Source organism: Taeniopygia guttata, chromosome 7, assembly GCF_048771995.1.
Source record: "Taeniopygia guttata chromosome 7, bTaeGut7.mat, whole genome shotgun sequence".
Taxonomy (NCBI): Eukaryota; Metazoa; Chordata; class Aves; order Passeriformes; family Estrildidae; genus Taeniopygia; species Taeniopygia guttata.
This window is the reverse complement of record NC_133032.1, coordinates 2159529-2178782: the sequence shown is the minus strand read 5'-3', so window position 1 is coordinate 2178782 and position 19254 is coordinate 2159529. Positions and strand designations below refer to the sequence as shown.

General features: G+C 48.9%; 1 protein-coding gene across 12 annotated transcripts in view; it reads right to left on the bottom strand.

Moving 5' to 3' along the window:
- Nucleotides 1–1554: 1554 nt before the first annotated feature.
- The window catches only part of COL6A3 (collagen type VI alpha 3 chain), a 58058-nt gene continuing 40358 nt past the window's right edge, over nt 1555–19254 (bottom strand). For 6 of the 12 annotated variants that reach the window (XM_030277051.4, XM_072931911.1, XM_072931910.1 and 3 more), the window contains 23 exons: nt 18701–18736; nt 18096–18158; nt 17752–17814; nt 16968–17030; nt 16449–16511; nt 16212–16262; nt 16054–16089; nt 15895–15957; nt 15698–15760; nt 15020–15052; nt 14891–14927; nt 14768–14779; nt 14119–14612; nt 13441–13540; nt 12255–12953; nt 11051–11159; nt 10072–10340; nt 8563–8817; nt 6930–7004; nt 5217–5396; nt 5048–5101; nt 2209–2379; nt 1555–2078 (listed from right to left, as the gene is read on the bottom strand). In XM_030277051.4, coding sequence (XP_030132911.4) covers nt 2038–2078; nt 2209–2379; nt 5048–5101; nt 5217–5396; nt 6930–7004; nt 8563–8817; nt 10072–10340; nt 11051–11159; nt 12255–12953; nt 13441–13540; nt 14119–14612; nt 14768–14779; nt 14891–14927; nt 15020–15052; nt 15698–15760; nt 15895–15957; nt 16054–16089; nt 16212–16262; nt 16449–16511; nt 16968–17030; nt 17752–17814; nt 18096–18158; nt 18701–18736 — 3030 coding nt within the window. In that variant the 3' untranslated portion in view covers nt 1555–2037. The remainder of the gene's footprint in view (nt 2079–2208; nt 2380–5047; nt 5102–5216; nt 5397–6929; nt 7005–8562; nt 8818–10071; nt 10341–11050; nt 11160–12254; nt 12954–13440; nt 13541–14118; nt 14613–14767; nt 14780–14890; nt 14928–15019; nt 15053–15697; nt 15761–15894; nt 15958–16053; nt 16090–16211; nt 16263–16448; nt 16512–16967; nt 17031–17751; nt 17815–18095; nt 18159–18700; nt 18737–19254) is intronic. The other 6 variants (XM_072931908.1, XM_072931914.1, XM_030277064.4 and 3 more) reach the window with 4 other exon arrangements.

Below are 19254 nucleotides of genomic sequence, written 5' to 3'. Positions count from 1 at the left end.
TTGTGGTGTGCTCGGGAAGGTGCCAAGTAAACAGCGCAGCTTCCCCGGCTCAGCTGCCGCGGCTTGGCTCATCCCCAGCGAGCTGTCCCCTGTCCCCACGCAAGTGGCTCGGTGCTGACGGGAAGTTTTAGGGTCTGGGCTGCTCCTCGTGCCAAGAACGGGATGCCTGAAGTGGAAATCCCCACGAGGACAAAGCCCAGAGCAGCCCTGTGAGCTCTTCTTGCACCCTTGGAACCCCGTGGATCATGTGTAGCTCAGTAACTCAAGTCCTGGGAGAGCCTCCAGAGGCGTCCTTGTTGTGTGTGCAACACACGTGGAACATCTCCTGTCGTGGCCCACGGGGACCTTGCCTGAAGTGCTCCAGAAAGCAGCAGGACAGCTGCTTTCAGGTGGTCTTCTCCTCGTGACAGTCTCACCCTGACCCGTGGAAGAGCACCTGGAGAAGCCCTGAATGGCAAGGGCCTCCTTTCCGAGATTCAACCATTCCCACCCAGTTTTCCAGAAGTCAGTGCCCTCTCCCAGTTCTCCCTCAGGAATGCTCTGGTTTTGGTGTTCCAGCTGCCCTCTCCGTGGCATGTGCCTGCAAGGCTCCATTTTTCCTTCTGGGCACGTCCAGCAGGCCATGGGAAGCGTTATCGAGCCCTGCAGAGGCTCAGGGAAACTGAGGACATCAGCCCCACAGCCCCAAGCTGCCCTCTGCCCTGGGGTGGCCACTTTCATCTGCTCTCTGCTTTCAGGGGGAGTTTTTGAAAGGGCAGGGCAATGTGAATTGTTTCTGGGAATTTTATCTTCCTTGGGTGAGCTCAGAGAAGGAGAGTAAGGGTAAAAATCATGGCTGTGGAAAGCGAAGGAGACAGATGAAAATACTTATAGTGCCATTGAGTCACACAGGGACACCCAGGACTGACTCAGGCCATGCTAAATGCCATGTCCAGCTGAGTTTAGATTCCTTCAGGATGGAGATTTCACAACCAAGACATCTCTGTTTCCACCTTTCTTCCAAGCTGGAAATGTCCAGGTTGCCAGTAGCCTCTCAGTGCTGTCCTCCCAAATACCCTTACTACATCTGTCCTCCCTCTGAGGAACAGTGGGATTCCCCCCGCCCACCGCCCCCCACCCCCCCAAAAATAATTTCCTTCCAGACCATGGAAATTTATTCCATTGATACTCACACTGGCTTTAATAAGACAAACCCACAAGTTTCTCAAAACCTCCATTAGATTTTATTTAAAAGTTCTTTGTATAGACTTCCTGACACAGAATCCACAATAAAAATAAAACCCCCCTCCCTCCCACTGCTCCCCCTTCCCAAACTGCTTTGCTTTGTATTTTATAAAACATACAACATCAGATGAATGCCAGAGGCATCCTACACCACAATTTAAAGATTTGTTAACTGAGGCCTTGGTCCCAGCAGTGCATTTGCATTTGGAAACTTTGCTTCCTTTTCCTTGCTAGTTCAGTTGGCCACATGTGGTACAAATGCATACAAGAGATCTAGTCTGAGATCGAATCCAGCAAAAGGAGAAAAAAAATTTCTAAAAAGAGGAAGAGTGAAAATGGAACCACTTGTTTATCAGTATCATCCACTCTCTTACACAAAGGCTTCCCCTGTAAAGTTACACTCAGTTATGAGAAGGATAAAAGCAAGCAGGTAACGAGTTGCAGTGAAATTATTATGTTGTTTTTTTTTTTTTTACTCATTTTTATGGTGCCTTAGATAGGCAGACAGCCAGAACTGGGGGGAAAAAAGGCTAATTTAGAGACATGTTGAGAGACAATAACAATCTGCACTTAGGTAAATATTTGGCAATGTTGAAGCTATACAATATAACCCGGGCACGTGTAGCACTCAGTCCACAAACAGTTTAGCACCATATTGATAGGTCATGCAGCAAAACCCTCTCCTCAGGGTTTGCTTGGGAGTTAAAAGCATGAAATATTACAGTGCAAGGTTGTCTATACCCTTAGCTTCTATAGGGGCAAGGTGGCAAAGGTGATGCTGTCTCAGAGGTAAGTGTTGGCCAGCCCCTGGCTCTATGTCCCCATCGTCGTCACCGCGCCGGGGTTGATGGTGCCTGGTGGGGAAAGAAGGAATTAATCGGGTGTTGGTGTAGGATATTGAGGGAAGATAAACGAGGTAACTGCCAGGAGCCCAACCCCACGCAGCAGAGGGGGAGTGCCAGGGATTTGGCTGGTGCCTCTTACCAGGGGCGCAGAGTTTTTCACATTCTTTCTGCGTGTTGAACCTGTTCTCGTTGCCGCCGCAGCCGCCGTACCAGAAGCGGGCGCAGCTCTTGGTCTCGGGGTCGTAGTACCACTTCAGCACAAAGCTCCTGCAGGTGCCCTCGTCCTTCTGCAGCCGGCAGATGTCCATCACTGTGGGAAAGAGCAGGAGCAGCAGTGGTCAGTTTGTCTCCTGTGTTGCTGCCATGCATCCAGGAGCAACAAAGGAAGAGTGTTGCATGGCAGTGGTTGTCTGCAAATCCCTCGGATCCCTTGGAAATGAGTTGGCGGGTCTCAGAACTGGGAGAGGACTGGCTGGGCTGCAAGGCAAGAAGCACTGGCACCACTAAAAGGACTGATTTAATTTAAAAGAGAGATTTTCCATGGGAAGATGCTGCTGGGTCCACCACACGCTGCCCATGGCATCTCGCATCCCTCACTGGGTGAGCGAGGAACAAAACAGCAAAGCACTTGGATTGTGGCCAAATGAAATTGCCAAATAATTTTTTAAAAATAAAATTAAAAAAATACCTGATATCAGCCACTGATTTGCCATGAGGTCAAACACCTCCCTTCACACAGGAAAGCAGAAGGAGCTTGTGCCACCTCTGCTCAGCACAGCATAAACACCACAGATAAGGGGGAGTCAGAAATCAGTATTGACCTTCCAGTTCAGCTTTGCTTTTGGGCTCCTACAGCCAAAAGCTTCCCCAGGCCTTAGGCAGGCTCTTTGCCTTTTTTATATTCAGATTTTCTTTTTCCAAAGCCCATCTCCTTTCTTCCCCACCTTCCAAAACGCTGAAATCCATCAGATATTAACACAGGAATTACTCTACCCCAAACCTGCACAGGAATGAAATCCAAACACTAATCAAAACAGAAGAATTTCTTTTGCATATATAACCTAATTTCCCCCTATTTCAGTCTGAAATTAAACAAAAGTTAACCCAAAAATTTCCTAGAATTGATGGAGAGCAAGAACTAGGGAGTTAAAATGTGTTTTAAGCTGTAGTAGGTTGAAAAGATGGGGAGAGAAAGGGTTTTAAGTCATCCCATGGAGAAAATGTGCCTGGGCACATTACACTTGAGAATTACTTTTGTCATGGTAAAAAAGGTAGTAACAATAAAAAAATAAAACCATAGAACCATTAATGTTGTAAAAGTCCCCTAAGACCCTTGAGCCCAACCATTACTCTGGCACTGCCAAGCTCACCACTAAGCCATGCCTCATGTTCCACATCTACACATACAAAATGATATATAAAAAGTCCATAATTAAACGGGATCACAGCATTTAAAAGGCTTCCAAAGAGAAGTGGGTCTGGTGCATGTTTTTGCACCCAAGTGCCTTAAGGTTTGGGAACTCAACTCATTTCTCATTGTTGCACCTGCTGAGGGCTGAACCCAGAGCCTGAGCCATCACCCAGCACCTTGAAAGCTGAGCTGCACTGAACTCCTGTGTCCATCTTCCATGTGGATTCAAGCTCTGGCTTTGCAGAAAATGGAAAGGGAATAAAGCGAGCAGAGCACAGCGGGCAGAGACCTGAACATCCCTCCAGGGCCCCTTGGCTGCTTTTCTTGACTCTGTGCCCAGGGCAGAGCAGTGCCAAGTTGATGAAATATCACTTTTAGCCTCAGAAACAGTTGCTGGAAACATCATCAAAGCATGTGACAGTGATCAGAAGGGGCTGGCCTGTGAGACAGGGCTAGCAGGAACACGCACCCCCCAGAGAAAACCTCACCAGGGAGGCTTCCCTGCTCTCCCAGGGTGGAATCCTGCTCTGGAGGGAAGCTGTGTGCTGCTTCCTCTGGCAACAAAGTTCTCAAACTACAGCCAGAGGATCCATGATGCCCATTTGCATCCCCAAAGCGCCTTGAAATCCCCTGTGGCCACCCCAGGCATTTCTGTGGTTGGTGGTGGCCACCCGCTCCGTGCCTCCGCATCTCTGCAGGGCTGCCAGTGACAAAAATTCCCAAACTGAGGATTTAAGGATCCTAAAATGAACCTAAGAAAGTCAAATTATGTGGAAGGGTCTGTAATTTGCCTTTTCAAACCCCATCATGCCTCTGCAAGGATTAAAGTCCTGCCTTTAGGTACCAGAGCTGTCTTCACTCCTTGCTTTCCCTCACAGCTCCACAAAGGGTCCTAAAACACCTCTGGGAGGGGGAGGCTGCTCTGATAAGGATTTTCTGGGCTCTGCTCCCATCCCAACCCCTTGCTGAACTAACACAGGTGATTTCAAGCCTCTTCTTTCCCAGGTCTTGAAGAAGTCTGCAAACATAACACCTTAACCTCAGAAACTCCTTGAGCAGAGGAGGGCATCACCATTTTCCTGCGGGTTCCTCCCTCAACCTTGACTTTTCTCTTTTGGTGATGAAGGAAAAAGGTCTCCATGAAATGTCTGAGCCCCATGGAGTCACTTTCCATCAGGTGCTTTGGTTACAGGCGGTGAAATGTTGGGAATTCTCTGCATTCCAGCAGAGGGGTGGCACTTCTTGGTCACACAGAGGTGACACAAACTGGTTTGGGACCGTGCCATGCTCCAGTTCAGCAGCCCCAGGTCTCTCATGAAACCCAGTGAGCTTTGCTACTCAGGCTGTGCCAACACAGCACGTCCTAGTGGGACAACACACATGCAAAGTGACTGGCTCATGCAAAGCAGATGGAAGGGCATGGTTGTGTGGAGGAGCAAGTGAAAACTAAGTCTGTGCTACTTTTGATCCGGGGTTGGACAGGCTTGGATGCATGCTGTGAAATGGTCAAGGTGAGAGAATGGATTTGCTTTGTTTGTGATGATTAATTTTTTGGGGGGTGTGTTACCTGATGACAATCTTTTCTCAAGGGGTGGCTGCTGCATGGCTTTCTCATCTGCTGCTGGAGGAGGAAAAAGTGCACGGGTTTGGATTTTAAATGGTGCTTTCTCTCTGATCCAAACATCATTTGACAATAGGACAAAATGCAAAAGGGTGAATCCTCATGGGGTACTTACATGGCTTTAAGCATTTGTTATTGCACTCAGCTTCGGTCTCAAATCTATTGGCATTACCTCCACAGCCACCATACCAACCCTGGCTGCAGAACTTGTGTTTGGAGTCAAAGAACCACACAATCTGATAGTCCTTGCACTGCATGCCCATGTCAAAGTCCAGCAAGCAAAGATCTGGCCAATCTGCATGGCAAAAGGTGCAAAGGTTAAGTGATTCTGTGAGGGTTAAAAGCTGAAAAAGCAAAGAGATTGAAAAGAGAAAAAAAGGGAAAATAAAGTCTGGTTCAGGACTGGTGGCATTTCCCTCTCATGTGTTTTGTCTTGCTTTGCTGGATGCAAACCTTCCTCAGCCTCCACTTTACCTCTTCTTGCTCTTGGTTTTGTCACAGATCCAAACCCCAGATCTTTGGAGTAACATAGTGGGAACGCCTTGCTCCCGCTGGTGCACTCAGGACTGAACCCTCACACAAATCCCCCCCACTCTCTTTTCAGAGCTCTTTGTCTTGGCAGTAACTTCTAGTCCTTAAGTGTGTTTATCTCTAAAAGCAAGTTGCACCTGGTATATGTGAAGGCTCTATGAAGGCTTAAATATATGTTCCTTTCCTGTCCCAAAAATGATAATTTAGGTCCAAATCCCAGAGTTTTTATTAGCTGTGCTGGGCCATCCGTGCTATTTTACCTATAAAAGGAGAGCAGAGTGTGGGCTTTCCTCAAAGGTCTCTTGGAAGATTTACACATGGGTGTCTCCCACGACCTAGAGGAGGCTCAGCTAAACCCATCCCCAATTCCCTGCCTCTTTAGAGTCTTTATCTTGTTGAAAACCTTTGGATTAGCATCCCTGGGGAATGCTCCCCCCAGACTGCTGGCTGCCATAAATCCTCAAGTGGGCCAGCGAGTGGAGCTGAGATGGAGAGGTCTGTGTGGAAGTGCAGAGCAAGCACACAGCACATCCCTTTGCCTTGGAGCAGGAGAAGCCCACATTTTCCCACGGGCTGGTGCCAAGGGGTTAAACAAGGGGTTAAACAAAGCCGGGGGTGCTTGTCACCTGGTGGGAACAAAGGGGGATGAGGGGGGTGTCAGTGCCAGGGAGAGGGGCCAAATGAGCAAGAGCACATGGGAAGGGAATGATGAAGGGTCATGCAGGAAGGAGAAACTAGTTGGTCCTGCACAAACCCTTGGCCCCTCAGCTGCACAAAGCTCCAGTGGTGCCACCAGCCAGGCATGAACGAGATCCATGCTCATCCCACTCAACGCCAGCAGCCAGAGCTCAACAGCAGCTCCCCAGCTCCTGGCTGAGCACACTGAGCAGCAGCATTTCCCCGTGCTCTCAGACCACTTTGTGAAGACAGTGAGGCACAGCGCAAGCGAAATGTTTGAAGGAAAACATGGGAGCGATGATTCAGGGATGAGTTTTGGGTGACTGTTCCATTGTTGTTGTGCCTGCAGTGGCTGTGCTGCTTCATGAAAGCTGAGAGCCCTTCCAGTCCTCGGAGGAGGGGTTGGGACATTGATGGTATCACTGCATGTGACAGCACCGATGTGATGAGCTTGATGCCACCCAAAGCCATGGAAGGGGGCAGAGATGACCTGGACTGCCAAGGGTGTCACCAAGGCCGTGATCAGCTGGCTCGGCAGAGCCAAGCACTCGCAGGTCCCCTGGTGTTAGTGGGACCGTGAGAGCCCCAGCCCAGCAATCCCCCCGTGGCCCACACTCACCACTCTCAGGCCCTTCCAGTGGCTCAGTGTTGAGCATCATGTTGGCCAGGGACACCTGGGGCTGTGCCGGGGTCTCTGTGGAGGAGAGGCAGAGGGTCAGACAAGGGGGAGGGCATCAGCAGCAGCACCCTCACTGCAGCCACAAACTCACTCCCTGGCCCCAGCTCCAGCACTGGGGCCAGATCTGGATCTGCTTAGCCCAGCACACAGATATGAGAAATGTTTATTGGAGGCAGCTGATGGAATGAGCAATGCCCAACTGCCTGGCTGTGCCAGGATGGGATCACCTTCTGTCCCCAGCCAGTGGCTCTGCTTGGGCTTATCCTCGGGGATCACCATGGAGGAACATCCTCAGGGCCCCAGGTGACTGCTTTGGATGTCCCCACTCACCCCACAGCATCGACAGGGCAGTGGTTCAGGAGCTGGATGTGGCCTCTCTGGAGCCAGTTTAGCTTCAGTCTCCCGGCCTTGGAGATGGCAGAATAGAAATGGCAATCCCCAGGGGAGCCAATCTATGACGGATCTGTACTCTCTTGTTCCCTCAAGGGCTCTCTTGGACAACACTCCTCCCATAAGGCTTCACATCCCCCTAAGAGCTATGGTGAGGATTGTGAAAAAAATTCCATGGAGGGGTCTGCAGCCATAGGAAGGGCTGGATTTGCTTTTCCTTAGTCTATGGTTTGGGTGTGGCTAAGGAGGAGAATCCTATTCAGTGTCCAGGTCACAGTTTGCCACCACTGCCTACTCAGTTTATTCCCATTCAAGATTTATTCCATGGGAAAAGCAGCTTCCCTGGGCATCAGAAGCTCCAATTCAGCACATGCAAATGTTACTTCTACCCACTGATGTCTTTTCTCAATATTTTTGTAGGCATTTTTATTGCTTGCAAAGGTAAAGGACTGGTCCAAACCCACTGAAGCCAGAGGAAATGCTCTCCATGGGCACTGGAATTGTCTTGGAAGTTCCAGAGGAAGCCAGACATGGCACTGGCAGGACCAGCACAAACTTCACACCACCAAGCCAAGTCACCCCTGTGCCAACTGTATTAAAAAAAAACTTGGCTGTGTCTTAGACAGTGACTTTTGGCCATGCCAGAGTTTGGTGATGGATCTGTACACACGGAGTTTGGATCCTCAAGGGACTAAACCTTCCATTTCCTCTCCTCTTTGTGGCTTTTTCTGGATAGTGTGGGAAGCAGATCAGTAGCTATGGAAATGACTATTAGGGAAGCAGCTTTTCTTGCTTATTTTGAAATTGGGCTGGACTGAGTTTACCAGTTTGACTCATTACTAATTGCAGTCGTGCAGGCTGGGCTCCCACCCAGACCTTCTGCACTGATGTACAAACCCTCCAGCACGTAACAAACCCACTCTGGGACTGCCTTTAATTATCCCACATTCTGTGCTGATTTAACCCCACTGAAGTGTAAACTCCCATATTTTCAAAGAAACACATTTGCCACATCTCATTTGCTGCTGATGATGGCAGACATGAGGTGACACAACATAGCACAGCCAGGGCTAGGGTTGCTGGTACCAACTGATTCCCAATCCCTTATTTTTTTTTCCCTCCCACTTTTTGTGTCCACTTAATGAAAAAAATAAATGCCCCCATGTTTTTAGGAGTCACTTACTCGTGCTGAAAGAGCCTGTGTAGGTTACTTTGGGCTGGGATTTTTGGTAGCCAGTGACGACGACGACGTATTTCTGCCCGCTCCTGAGCCCTTGGACGACGTGCTCGGTGCCAGTCAGGTTTTGCCTCTGCACGAGGGAGTGGTCGTGTGCCAGGGTGACAGTGACATCAAAGGTGCTGTGCGGCTCGGGGCTGGCCCAGCGCAGCCTGGCACTGCTCTCGGTGACATCTGTGATCTGGATGTCGTGGGTCTTTGCTGCAGGGCAGGATCAGAAGGGACACCAAGCAGTGAATGAAGAGGGAAGGATCTCAAGTGCTGCAGAATCTTCTTTCCATGGCAAGTGCAAGCCAGGCTGGTACCTGGCTGTCTCAAACGCCACTGCAGGAGAGGCTTGGTTTTACATAGCTCAGATGATTCACCAAGTGGTTTATTTATCTTTAATAATCTGTTGCAATCTAGCAAATCAAAATCCTTCTTTTTTCCCCTCTCCAAGATTCTCACAGCTTGAAATTCCCAGCACTTTCCCAACAACTGTAAATGTGCCCAGTCAGATCCTTCCTTCTCTAGGGTGCAATGGATTCACTGAGCTGCTGAAGACCTTCAAGCCAAGCCTGCCCAAGAGTGAACATAAAACCAAAGACTGGTTTGGGTTGGAAGGGACCTTCAAGACCATCTCATTTCAACCCCCATACGATGGGCAGGGACACCTTCACCCAGACCAGGTTGCTCCAAGCCTTGTCCAACCTGGTCTTGAACGCTTCCAGGGATGATAACCTTAAGAGGTGAAGGAAGTTGTTATGGAAAGGTTTTCCTGCTCTGCCTGGATGAGACCTTTATAAACACTGCTTGAAGCACTGGTGCGACAAGAAACACCAGAAACGTTTATTCCCCTCAACCTGATAAAAGCATTTACCTTGCAAAACCTGATTGCTTTTATTTATTGCTCTTTATTATTTATGCAGGGACTTGCCATCAGTGACTGGATGAACTTCCCTGTGCTTGGACACATTCTTTGATCCTTACTCAGCTAGTGCAGATCTGCCTGAACCCCCTTGCAAAAATACCCTTTGGATGAACTGCGCTCACATGAAAGAGGCTTGGCATTCCCAAATAGATCTCTGCACTGATGATTGATGAACTATTCCTATTAGCTGAGAGTCCAAACAATGCCATTATATGAACCACCATAAATAGAAAACTTGGCCAAGGGGTGATGCTGCAAGGAAATCATGGAAATAAATGAGCCACACTAGATAGAGAAGCGCGCTATACCTGGATGGATTGTTCCTGCTTGTGTTTTACCTGGGGGCAACAATTTTGCACAGAATTCTTAACACAAGTTGACAATGCCTCAGCACAGACTTCCTGATTTACACCTAAAACTGAAATTTGGCCTGTGGGTGACATTTCCCACAGGAATAATCCTCTCAGGGGGCAAGAAGAGCCACAGCCTGCTGTGGTTCAGCCTAGGGGGAGGCACTGCCCACAGAGGGAGAGCTGTTCACATACCACTGTGTCTCCTCCTGCCGCCGGCCGCGGTGGCGTTGCTGGTGGCCCGGCCGCTGGCTTTGGCGTGGGGGGTGGCACTGGCTGCTCCCTGGGCAGTGGCGTTCCCCTGGGCCACGGAGCTGGCCGGGGAGGTCTCGGGGGCTCTGGCCTGGGCCGTGGTGCTGGCAGGAGTGGTTCTGGCATGGGCACTCGCCGCCGGCCTGATGGTTGCGCTGACCGTGGTGCTGGCAGGGAAGGTCTGGCTGGCGGTCGCGTTGGGAGCCATGAACCTGAGCAGAATTTTGGAAGTGGAGATGAGTTGACGTAGAAACCATTGGCAAAAACCCACCTGAGGTTAAGAGTATTTGCCAGCTTTAGCTTTGCCCACAGTGAGGAGTGAAAAGTGCTTAGATCCAAGCAGTGAAAAGTGCTCCTAGTGGAAGGTGTCCCTGCCCGTGGCAAGGGGTTGGAACAAGATGTTCTTTAAGGTTCCTTCCAACCCAAACTGTTCTGTGATTCTCTGATAAGGGTGAACTCAGCAGATGGACCTGTAGCATGCCTGACTTCGAGGGGCTCGGCCTTCTAAAGCCAGGACAGCTCTGTGCCACCAGTGAGTCTGGGTGACACAAGTTTTCACTTCTCTTCAGAAAATATTAGCATAGATGCTGTGTATCAGATAACCCAGGGCAGACCAGTCTCTGAAAATAATGTTTGTAGTGGAAAGCCCCAATTCATAGTAATTTCCGGAATTCCCGACCTACACGATCAAAGTCAGCATATACCTCATATTTTTATACGTATATAAATATGAAATTTACCCCAAATTTAAAAATATACCTCACCCTTCTCTAGCAGATATCTCTGTTGCTCTTTTCACACAGCACTGGAGGAACCAGTAAATTTAACTGAAATATTATTAGAATTATACTAATTAAAAGATAATCCTGATTTTTGAAAGTGAAATTGCTTTTTCTTTACTTTTCCCCTAAGCATTACTCACACTGCTTTCTGCCCGATGAGCACGGGGTGCTGGCTCTGGACTTGCTGACCATTCTGGAGCCACTCACATTGTTTCCTTATCTCTGGAGACAGGTAGAAAGCAAATTCACCTGGAGACAGAGAGAGACATTAAATACTGGAGTTGAGGATGTTGGATACCTTCCACCAACACATTACATTTATTTCTTCTTAATTAAAAAAAAAAACAAAAACCCAAACAAAATGACTTTCCTATTCTTGCTTGATGCTTGGTTACTGCAACATCCTGGGCTGGGAGATTTGTTATTCCAGTTTACAAACATGAGGGCCTTAACTACAAGAGGGCTGTTTGCCTGAGTCTGTCACTTATAAACACATTTCTTGTAAGAGGGCACTTCCAACCACATAGGTAATGTTATTTTTTCAAGAGGTAGAAGTTTCCAGGACTGCTGTAAGCAGTAAATGGAAAAAGCAAACTGATATAACCTAAACATTTATTTCCAGATGTTTGCTTCCTATTTGGTGCAAGACATTTCCTGAAGCTGTGGTATATCAGCCCACTAATCTGATTTTCAAGAATGTTTGCTAAAACCTAGATTTCCTAGAAGAGGTCTAATTCTTATCCTTGCTGGATGGGTATGTTTAGGATCTGTGGCAGCTGGAGGTCTAGCCTGGGTTCTCTAGCAAAACTGAGATGTAGATTTTTGCAGCACAGTCAGCATATCCCAAATACAGCAACTTTGTTTATCCCTGAGCAAAGAATCCTGTACATCTGGTCTTTCAATTTGAACAGAGCAACTCTAGACCTCAGCCTGAGCCAGCCAAGGGCCTGCTGGACATGATGCTTATGCTGAAGCTGGGAAGAAAGATCTGCTGGGTGTTCAAGGAGCTCCAAGGAAGTGCTGCAGAGGGTCTCAGCAGGACCTATGGGAGAGGCAGGCCCGGTGGTTTGAGATCAGAATCCACAGGTGAGCCCATGGAGACGAAGGCAAAGCACACTGAAGTGCAAACTCTACTTGGTGGATCAAAATGGAAGGTGGTGGGGAGGCCAAAGTGAACAAAACCCAGACATACTCAACTAGGTAAATTATGAGCAGCCCAAATTGCACCAAACAGCACAAACCATAAAAAAAATACTAACTTCAGTGGGTCCTGCTGCTCAAAACCTTTCAGAGGCCACGTGCTGCCCTTTCCATGACACTTGGGCTGCAGGATGTTACACTTACTTCTGATAAAGGATGGCAGCAGCGTCCCAAAACGCAGCAAGGGCTCTTCATGGAGCTCTCCCGGTTTATCAACCAGCTTGAAGAACACGTCATTTGGCTCGCTGGCAAGGCTGTAGATGTTCTTGGCATTCACCTTCCTGCCGATGCCCAAGACAACAAAGAAGTACCCTTTGCATTTTGCATTGATGACAACCCTCTCCAGGTGCTCAAGTTCTTTTTTGTTCACTTTTCCAGTCATCATCAGAACTATGACTTTTAGGTCCCGAGGGCTCGGTGCACTTTCAAAGACATGAGCGATTGTGTGTTCAATTGCACTTCCCAGAGCCCTCGTGCCATGAAGCTGGGTCATTTGGTTGTGGAGGTAATTAATGATCTTCTCTTTGGATGCATAATCAGTTAGTGAGAATTCAGTTTTTACTGGTGGGAAGCTTGAGTTGGTTTCGTGTTCATAAGGAGCTTGCTGGAGAACGGCCACTCTGGCGTGGTGCTGGGACATTTTTGGCTCTGAGCTGATTTCCAGGTTAGTTACAATGTGGGAAATGTACTTCCTCATCTCGTTGAACTGCAGAGGGGTAGTGGACTCGGAGCTGTCCAGGATGAAGGCTATGTCTGAGTCCACATCTGTGGGGGCTGCCCTTCTGTCTCGGAACACAGGTCTCTGGGCAGTTCCAACACAGCTGGGATGGGGGTCACACACATCTGGGGAAAAAATACAGGGGGTTTCACCTGCAGGACCCAAACACAACTCTCCCTCATCACTGTAAACATCTCTTGTGTCACATGGAATACCATCAAGCCCTGGACATTCACTGGTCCGTTGCTTGATACCAAAGTCATTTAATCCCACAACACATTCAGTTGTGTGTTCAGCATTTTTTTATGTGCTGCTTTGTCCAAGGGGATCCCTGAAGCACTCTGTCATAAGTGGCAGAAGGCCATCTTTTACAGCACTTAGCTATCAGTATTTGGGCTATAAAAGTGGCAACCAGACAAAAAAGGAGCTTCTCTTTACAAGGTAGAGAACACCCAGCGAACCCCATTCACAATGCCAATGTTTTATGCTCAACAATCCCTTGTAGCCACCAACAAAAGGGCCAACTCCCAAGTTGGGCTTCCCTTCTTACAGCCAACTGCTGTGTGGCCAGAAGGATTTGGAACTGTCTAGAGGAGAAACTGGAAGCTTTACCCAAACAAATGTGACAAGTCAAAAGCCTCTGAATGGTTTCATTCAGCTGAGCGCCGCTGGTTGGAAGAACAATGGCGTGGCCAACTGCTGTGTTGTTGATCTGGTGAGATGGAAACAGAAACACACAGACTCAGTAACGCTGCCTTCTGTTGCTCTCAGCTCAGAGGAGGGCAGGGTAACCCACAACTCTGAGGGATTCTCTGCTCAGCACAGTGCTCTCAGTGGATCCCTTTTGGAGGAGCCTAGTGTCCTCGGTGTCAGTTTAGAGTCATAAACTCCAAAAAGGACCACTTGAACCAGTGCTCAGTGAGTTTATCTGGGGCTTTTTCGTGGCTTTCAATCTCTGCCTGTCTACTCTCCCTCTGCCAACATAGTTAATGTACTCCCACCTTCCCTTTCTGTCAGACTTTTCCTTCTGTTTCATCCCACACTTGGCACCCTGGAGCCATGGCCTGGGAAAAGAGTGACTCCTGAGAGTCTCACTAGCATTTCCCAGCATGTGCTGCAGTGATTATGGAATTAGGGTTTCTCTCCTAATGGCTGGATGCGTTTGGCCAGCAATACTCTTTTCCACATTTGAAAGGCCCGTGAAGGCCAAGCATTGCTTGTGGCATCCAACACCATGAAATCAGACTGAGGGCATGAGCAGAAAATAAAGAAAGGGTGAAAGACTCCAACCTCCAGAGCTCTGGTAAGAACAGCATCCTGCCTGCTGGTGAGGAACACCGGCACAACCCCGGCGTCGTAGAGCTTCAGCACAGCATCGTTGAGCTGCGGGGACGCCCTCGTGTCCCCGTTGCTGAAGAAGACAGCCACCTTCCTCATCAGGAAGCCACTGCGGGCACGCTTGAAGGTATTCCTGGCCACAAAGGACATGGCAGTCTCCAGACTGCGTGGCTTCGTGGTCAGGGTTGCCTGGAAGTTTTGGATCTGCTGGAGGAGGCTGGATTTCTTCCTGGCGTCAGCAAAGCGGATCTCGGTGGTGACCTCGTTGTTGTAGGTGACCAGAGCCACCCGTGCCCCCCGGGGACAATTGCTCTCAGCGATGGTTAAGTTGTTGACCACTCTGAGCACGGTTTGCTTCATCCTGTTGAAAACCTCCCTCACGACGCCTGAGGAGGTGTCAATAGCGAAGGCCAGCTCGGTTGGGAAGACAGGGCACTCCTTGGGACCTGTTGGGAACGTGCATCAGGAATAAGTCATGCCTCAAACAGCTGCCAGGATTCAAGGACAGCGTCCCCAGCAAGGGTAAATCATTCATATGTGGAGAGAGCAACAATTGTGACATGCAGCCACCCTGGGGTTTAAAGGACTGAATGAGACTTACCATAGCAGCAAGCTGTGGAAAAGATGGAGAGAAAAAAACAGCTTGGTCAGTGCCATTCTTGTAACATGATGGGCAAATAAGGGTAGACAGAGGGGCTCAGCAAAGCACTGCGGAGGTACTCACGGCATTTGTCTTTGATGTTCCGCACCAGCGCACATTGCTTTAGGAAGTAAAGAAAGGAGGGGAAAGAGATATGTCACACAGCCAACCCAAGGGTGTTCCAAAACAGGAGAGAAATCATGCCACACTTACATCTCTGGATTCTCCTTTCTCGCCTTTAAGGCCCTGTTTCAAAGAATGAAGAGAAGTTGAGTGTCCAGAATGCAAAGTCTATCTCCAGGGTGCCTTATGAACCCTGTCAGAACAACGGCCAAGCCATGGGTCATGCAGGAGTCAAGGGAAAATCTATCTGTTTTCATCTGTGTTTCCAACAGCAGAGTGCAGGGCTCTTCTGTGTGAGGAGTAAGCTTAGCTGAGGCCAAACCCAAAAGGGAGGTTGGAACTGGAAGGTCTTTAAGATCCCTTCCAACCCAGACCATTCAATGAGTTACAATGCTCCAGGTTCATCTTGGCCTTTCTAGGGAGCCTTGTTCCAGCCAGATTTGGTCATGGCCCATATTCTGTGTGGGGTGGTGAATGATAAAGAGATGAGAATCTCCTAGAAGGAATTTTAAGGGACATATTGCCATGGGGAATTCCTAATGCCTGGTAAAAGCATGTTTCTTGACTTCTTTCTTTAGTTTGAGGAAGGGTAAATATTTGTCAGCGATAAACAGCTGCTTAAAAATTTATGGAGACACATCCAAGACAAATAAAGAGGGATTTCCCCAACTTGAAATCATCAGGAGACAGTGATGGACTTATTTTTCAATGCCTGGCACCCAGAGGCACCATTATATGAAGTCAATCAGCAATGTAATGAACACTTACAGATGGCCCAGGGTATCCAATCTCCCCTTTCTGACCGGGTGCCCCAGGTGCTCCTGCATTTCCCTAGAAAGAGAGAGCAGAGAAGTCCTCTCCATGAACATCTGCAGGAGGACTCCTAGGAGCACTTGAGGAAAAGGTGTGTCCATCTATCAGGGCATTCATGCAGAAGGGAAAATTTGTAAAATGGTCCAACTTACTCTGCGTCCTCTGTTTCCTTTGGGGCCGGGGCCTCCAGCGACACCACGGTCACCAGGTCCTCCCTAGGAGGGGAAAGCCACAAAGAGCAGCTCAAAACCTGCACAGGCCCATGGAAAATGGCTTGGAAAACAAATGCACAGCTCACGAGCTGCACCTACCTTTGGCCCTGCGTAACCTACGAAGCCGCGTTCTCCCTGAAACAACAGAAAGGTTAATTTGGATATGTTCTAGAAAATGCCCTCATCCATCTGCGCTGGAGATCTTGGCTGCTTCCTTGTCCTTGTTGAGGAGGTGGGAATGCTGAGCATACACCTACCTTCCTGCCTTTAGGACCCGGGCCACCAATTCCATCTCGTCCATCATCACCCTTAAATTGGAAAGCCAGAGTCATTAATATGTAAATGATATGTCATATGTAAACAACTTAAACCCCACAGGTCCAGCAGCACCAGTAGAAAGAACCCACTGAAGCCACAGGCCTTTATGAAACTCTTAAATGTTCCTTGAAGTTCCTTAAGTGTCCTTAGGGGTGTGAGGGCATGAGCACACTCACCATCTCTCCTCGTGGGCCTGGCTGTCCGTTCGGCCCTTTGGGTCCAGGGTTTCCAGGCTCACCCTAAAAAGAGGAGCATCTGTTAAAGCATGTGCTAGAACTACTCCAGGCTGCTCTGAGCCTTCCCCACCTCATCAACACTGGTTTCTTCTCACATAGCAACCTGCAACCCTGCACGTGGCAGAAAGGCACGAGTAGACCTACACAGCCTGAAATACTGCCATGTGCATGCTCTTTTGTGGGATCTTTGGTGATTTCAGGAAAAATAAAACCTTCCCACATGGGCATTTTCTGAGAATCTGCTCAGGAAAGTTGATTTGGGATCTCAGTTGCTCAGTTACTTTTGCCTTTCTGTTCACTGAAATGGGAGTCTAATGAGACAATGAGCACAGAGCTGCTTTTATCCACACTGTGAAAGCCCAAGAGGTTTATCTCATGTATTTCTTCAAGCCCATGCAAAATCCAGCAGCTTTTCAATGCAGCTTTAGTTGCTGGTGCCCAGTGCTCCTGAAGACATACCTTTCTTCCCAGGGGACCAATCCTGCCACGTTCTCCTGGGGGTCCTGGGGGTCCACTCCCAGCCTGGAATGGAAAAGGGGAGAGGCATGTTGGCAACATTCAAGAAAGCTTAGGGGCCAGGAATAGGGAAGTGGATGACCAGAGAAATCATGTATTGACTGCTCAGGCTGGTGTCTCTCAAAACACCTCAGGAAATTCAGAAGTCTGCTTCATGTTTGGGAAGAGCTGGAGGTCCGGGTCAGTTCAATGCAAATGTCAGCAGAAATTTATATTGTCCCTAAGAGAACACCCACAGAAAAACAGGAGGAGGAAGATCATGCTGGGGGTGGGGAAATGCAATATGGCTTTTATGTCAATAGGTGTGGCTGAGGAATGCAGCAAGAGGGAGAAATAAATACATGGGTTGGCCCCTGCAGGCATGTGAGATGGTCAAGCTCTGGCTTCAGAGGATGAAACATCACAGAGATGCCCCACCAATCACTCAAGGATCCTCTTTAACTCAAATTGCAATGATGGGCCAAACACTGAAAGCCTGACCCCTCTGTGGTTGCTTTTAGCTCGAAAGCCTGACCCCTCTGTGGTTGCTTTTAGCTCTTTCTCTTCTGTAACTCTTGATCAAGAAGCCTTAAGCATAAGCTGAGAGGAGAATCATGCTGGAAGAGAGTGTTAAAAGGGAGTGGAGCAGAGCTGGAGCCCTAGGAGAGGGGAATGTGAAGACACATTGGAATCTTATTAGTTCAACAACAGCATAGTTGGGCCAATATCTGGGAAGCAGCAGACTCACCCTGGGTCCAGGGACACCCTGCTCTCCTCTGATGCCTGGTGTGCCAACCTGGCCAGGAGGACCCTGTGTGGGAAGAAAAGAGAGGCTGTCAGCACACATGGGCACAAACACACCAAGATCCAAGGGGAAGCAAGTGCTGCAGTGTCCGAGGGATGCTTTGCAAACACGTCACACCTTGGCTGGTGTGAACACAGTGGCAGGCAGGATAGCCAGGTCACAGCTCACCCAAAAATACCCAAATCCCAACAGTCTTTGTGGGTGAGACTCTTTGGGGAAGTGGCTGTGATGAAGTAACACCACATCATCATGAGGCAAGGCCTTTCCTCTGCTAGGAGCTCACTGACCTGTGGCCCTCGCATGCCTTGTTCTCCAGCTGGCCCTGGCTGACCAGGCGAGCCCTTGGTGCCCTGGAAGGATAAAACAGCACAGTGCAGGTTAGCATGGGAGGATGTGGTCAGCACCATGGGAAGGGAAAGGGGAGATCAGGGTATCCACAGCTGCACAAAGAGCAGGGAAGAATGGATTTTCAGTTGGGCTTTTTCCTTGGGTTTTTATCACCAAGATATGGTTATAGCAGACAGTAAGCACAGTGATTGCCCCATTGCAAGGGGCAATTTGCCTCCTGAAATCAATAGCCATCAACCATCATGCCTTGGCCCTGTTACACTGCTCCAGCAGCACACGGGGACAAAACATCCAACCAGGGAATGCTGTGGGAGACAGGCAGGCACGTGGACGGCTGGTTCTGCACCAAGTCCAGCAAAGAGCACACAGAGAGATGAGCCTGAGGAGGAGGAGGAGGAGGAGTTGGGAAATTTGGAGGAGAGAGGAGGCAGAGGGGAACAAGCAAAGCCTGCATGTGCCTTTTCTTGGCAAATCCCTCTGGGTGCTGAGGCTGCCTGGCCCGTGGTGTGGCAGGAGCCCCATGTGCTGTCCCATCACCACCTACCTTTACTCCTATGGGCCCCCTTCGTCCTGCCATACCCTGCAAATGGAGGAACAATGAGGTTTGTTGATCTAATATGTGAGCACACCTTCCCCTATAGCTTTTAGATAAATGCTTCTTATCAATGCTTCCTAGAGTCCAAAAATTACATTTGGCTGTTTTAAACTACAGGGGGCAAAGGGAAATCCACATGGTCAGGTCTCTTAAATCAGACTTGGGCATGTTTTTTCCCTCCTCACATCCACCACGTAGGTGAGCTGCTCCCTCATACATGTCAGGAGTGTGTCACCATCCCTGTGTGGGGAGGGACATGCAGCAGGGAACACATCCCAGCTCAAGTTCCGTTTTTGCCTTTCCAAAACCAGCAGCCAAATGCAGATGCATATCATGGAATCATAGACTGGTTTGGATTGGAAGGGACCTTCAAGACCATCTAATTCCAACCTCCTGCCATGGGCAAGGACACCTTCTACTAGACCAGGTTGTTCCAAGCACCATCCAACCTGGCCTTATATATAAATGCATGTGTAACTCCACTAATCTGAGCACTGAGTTAT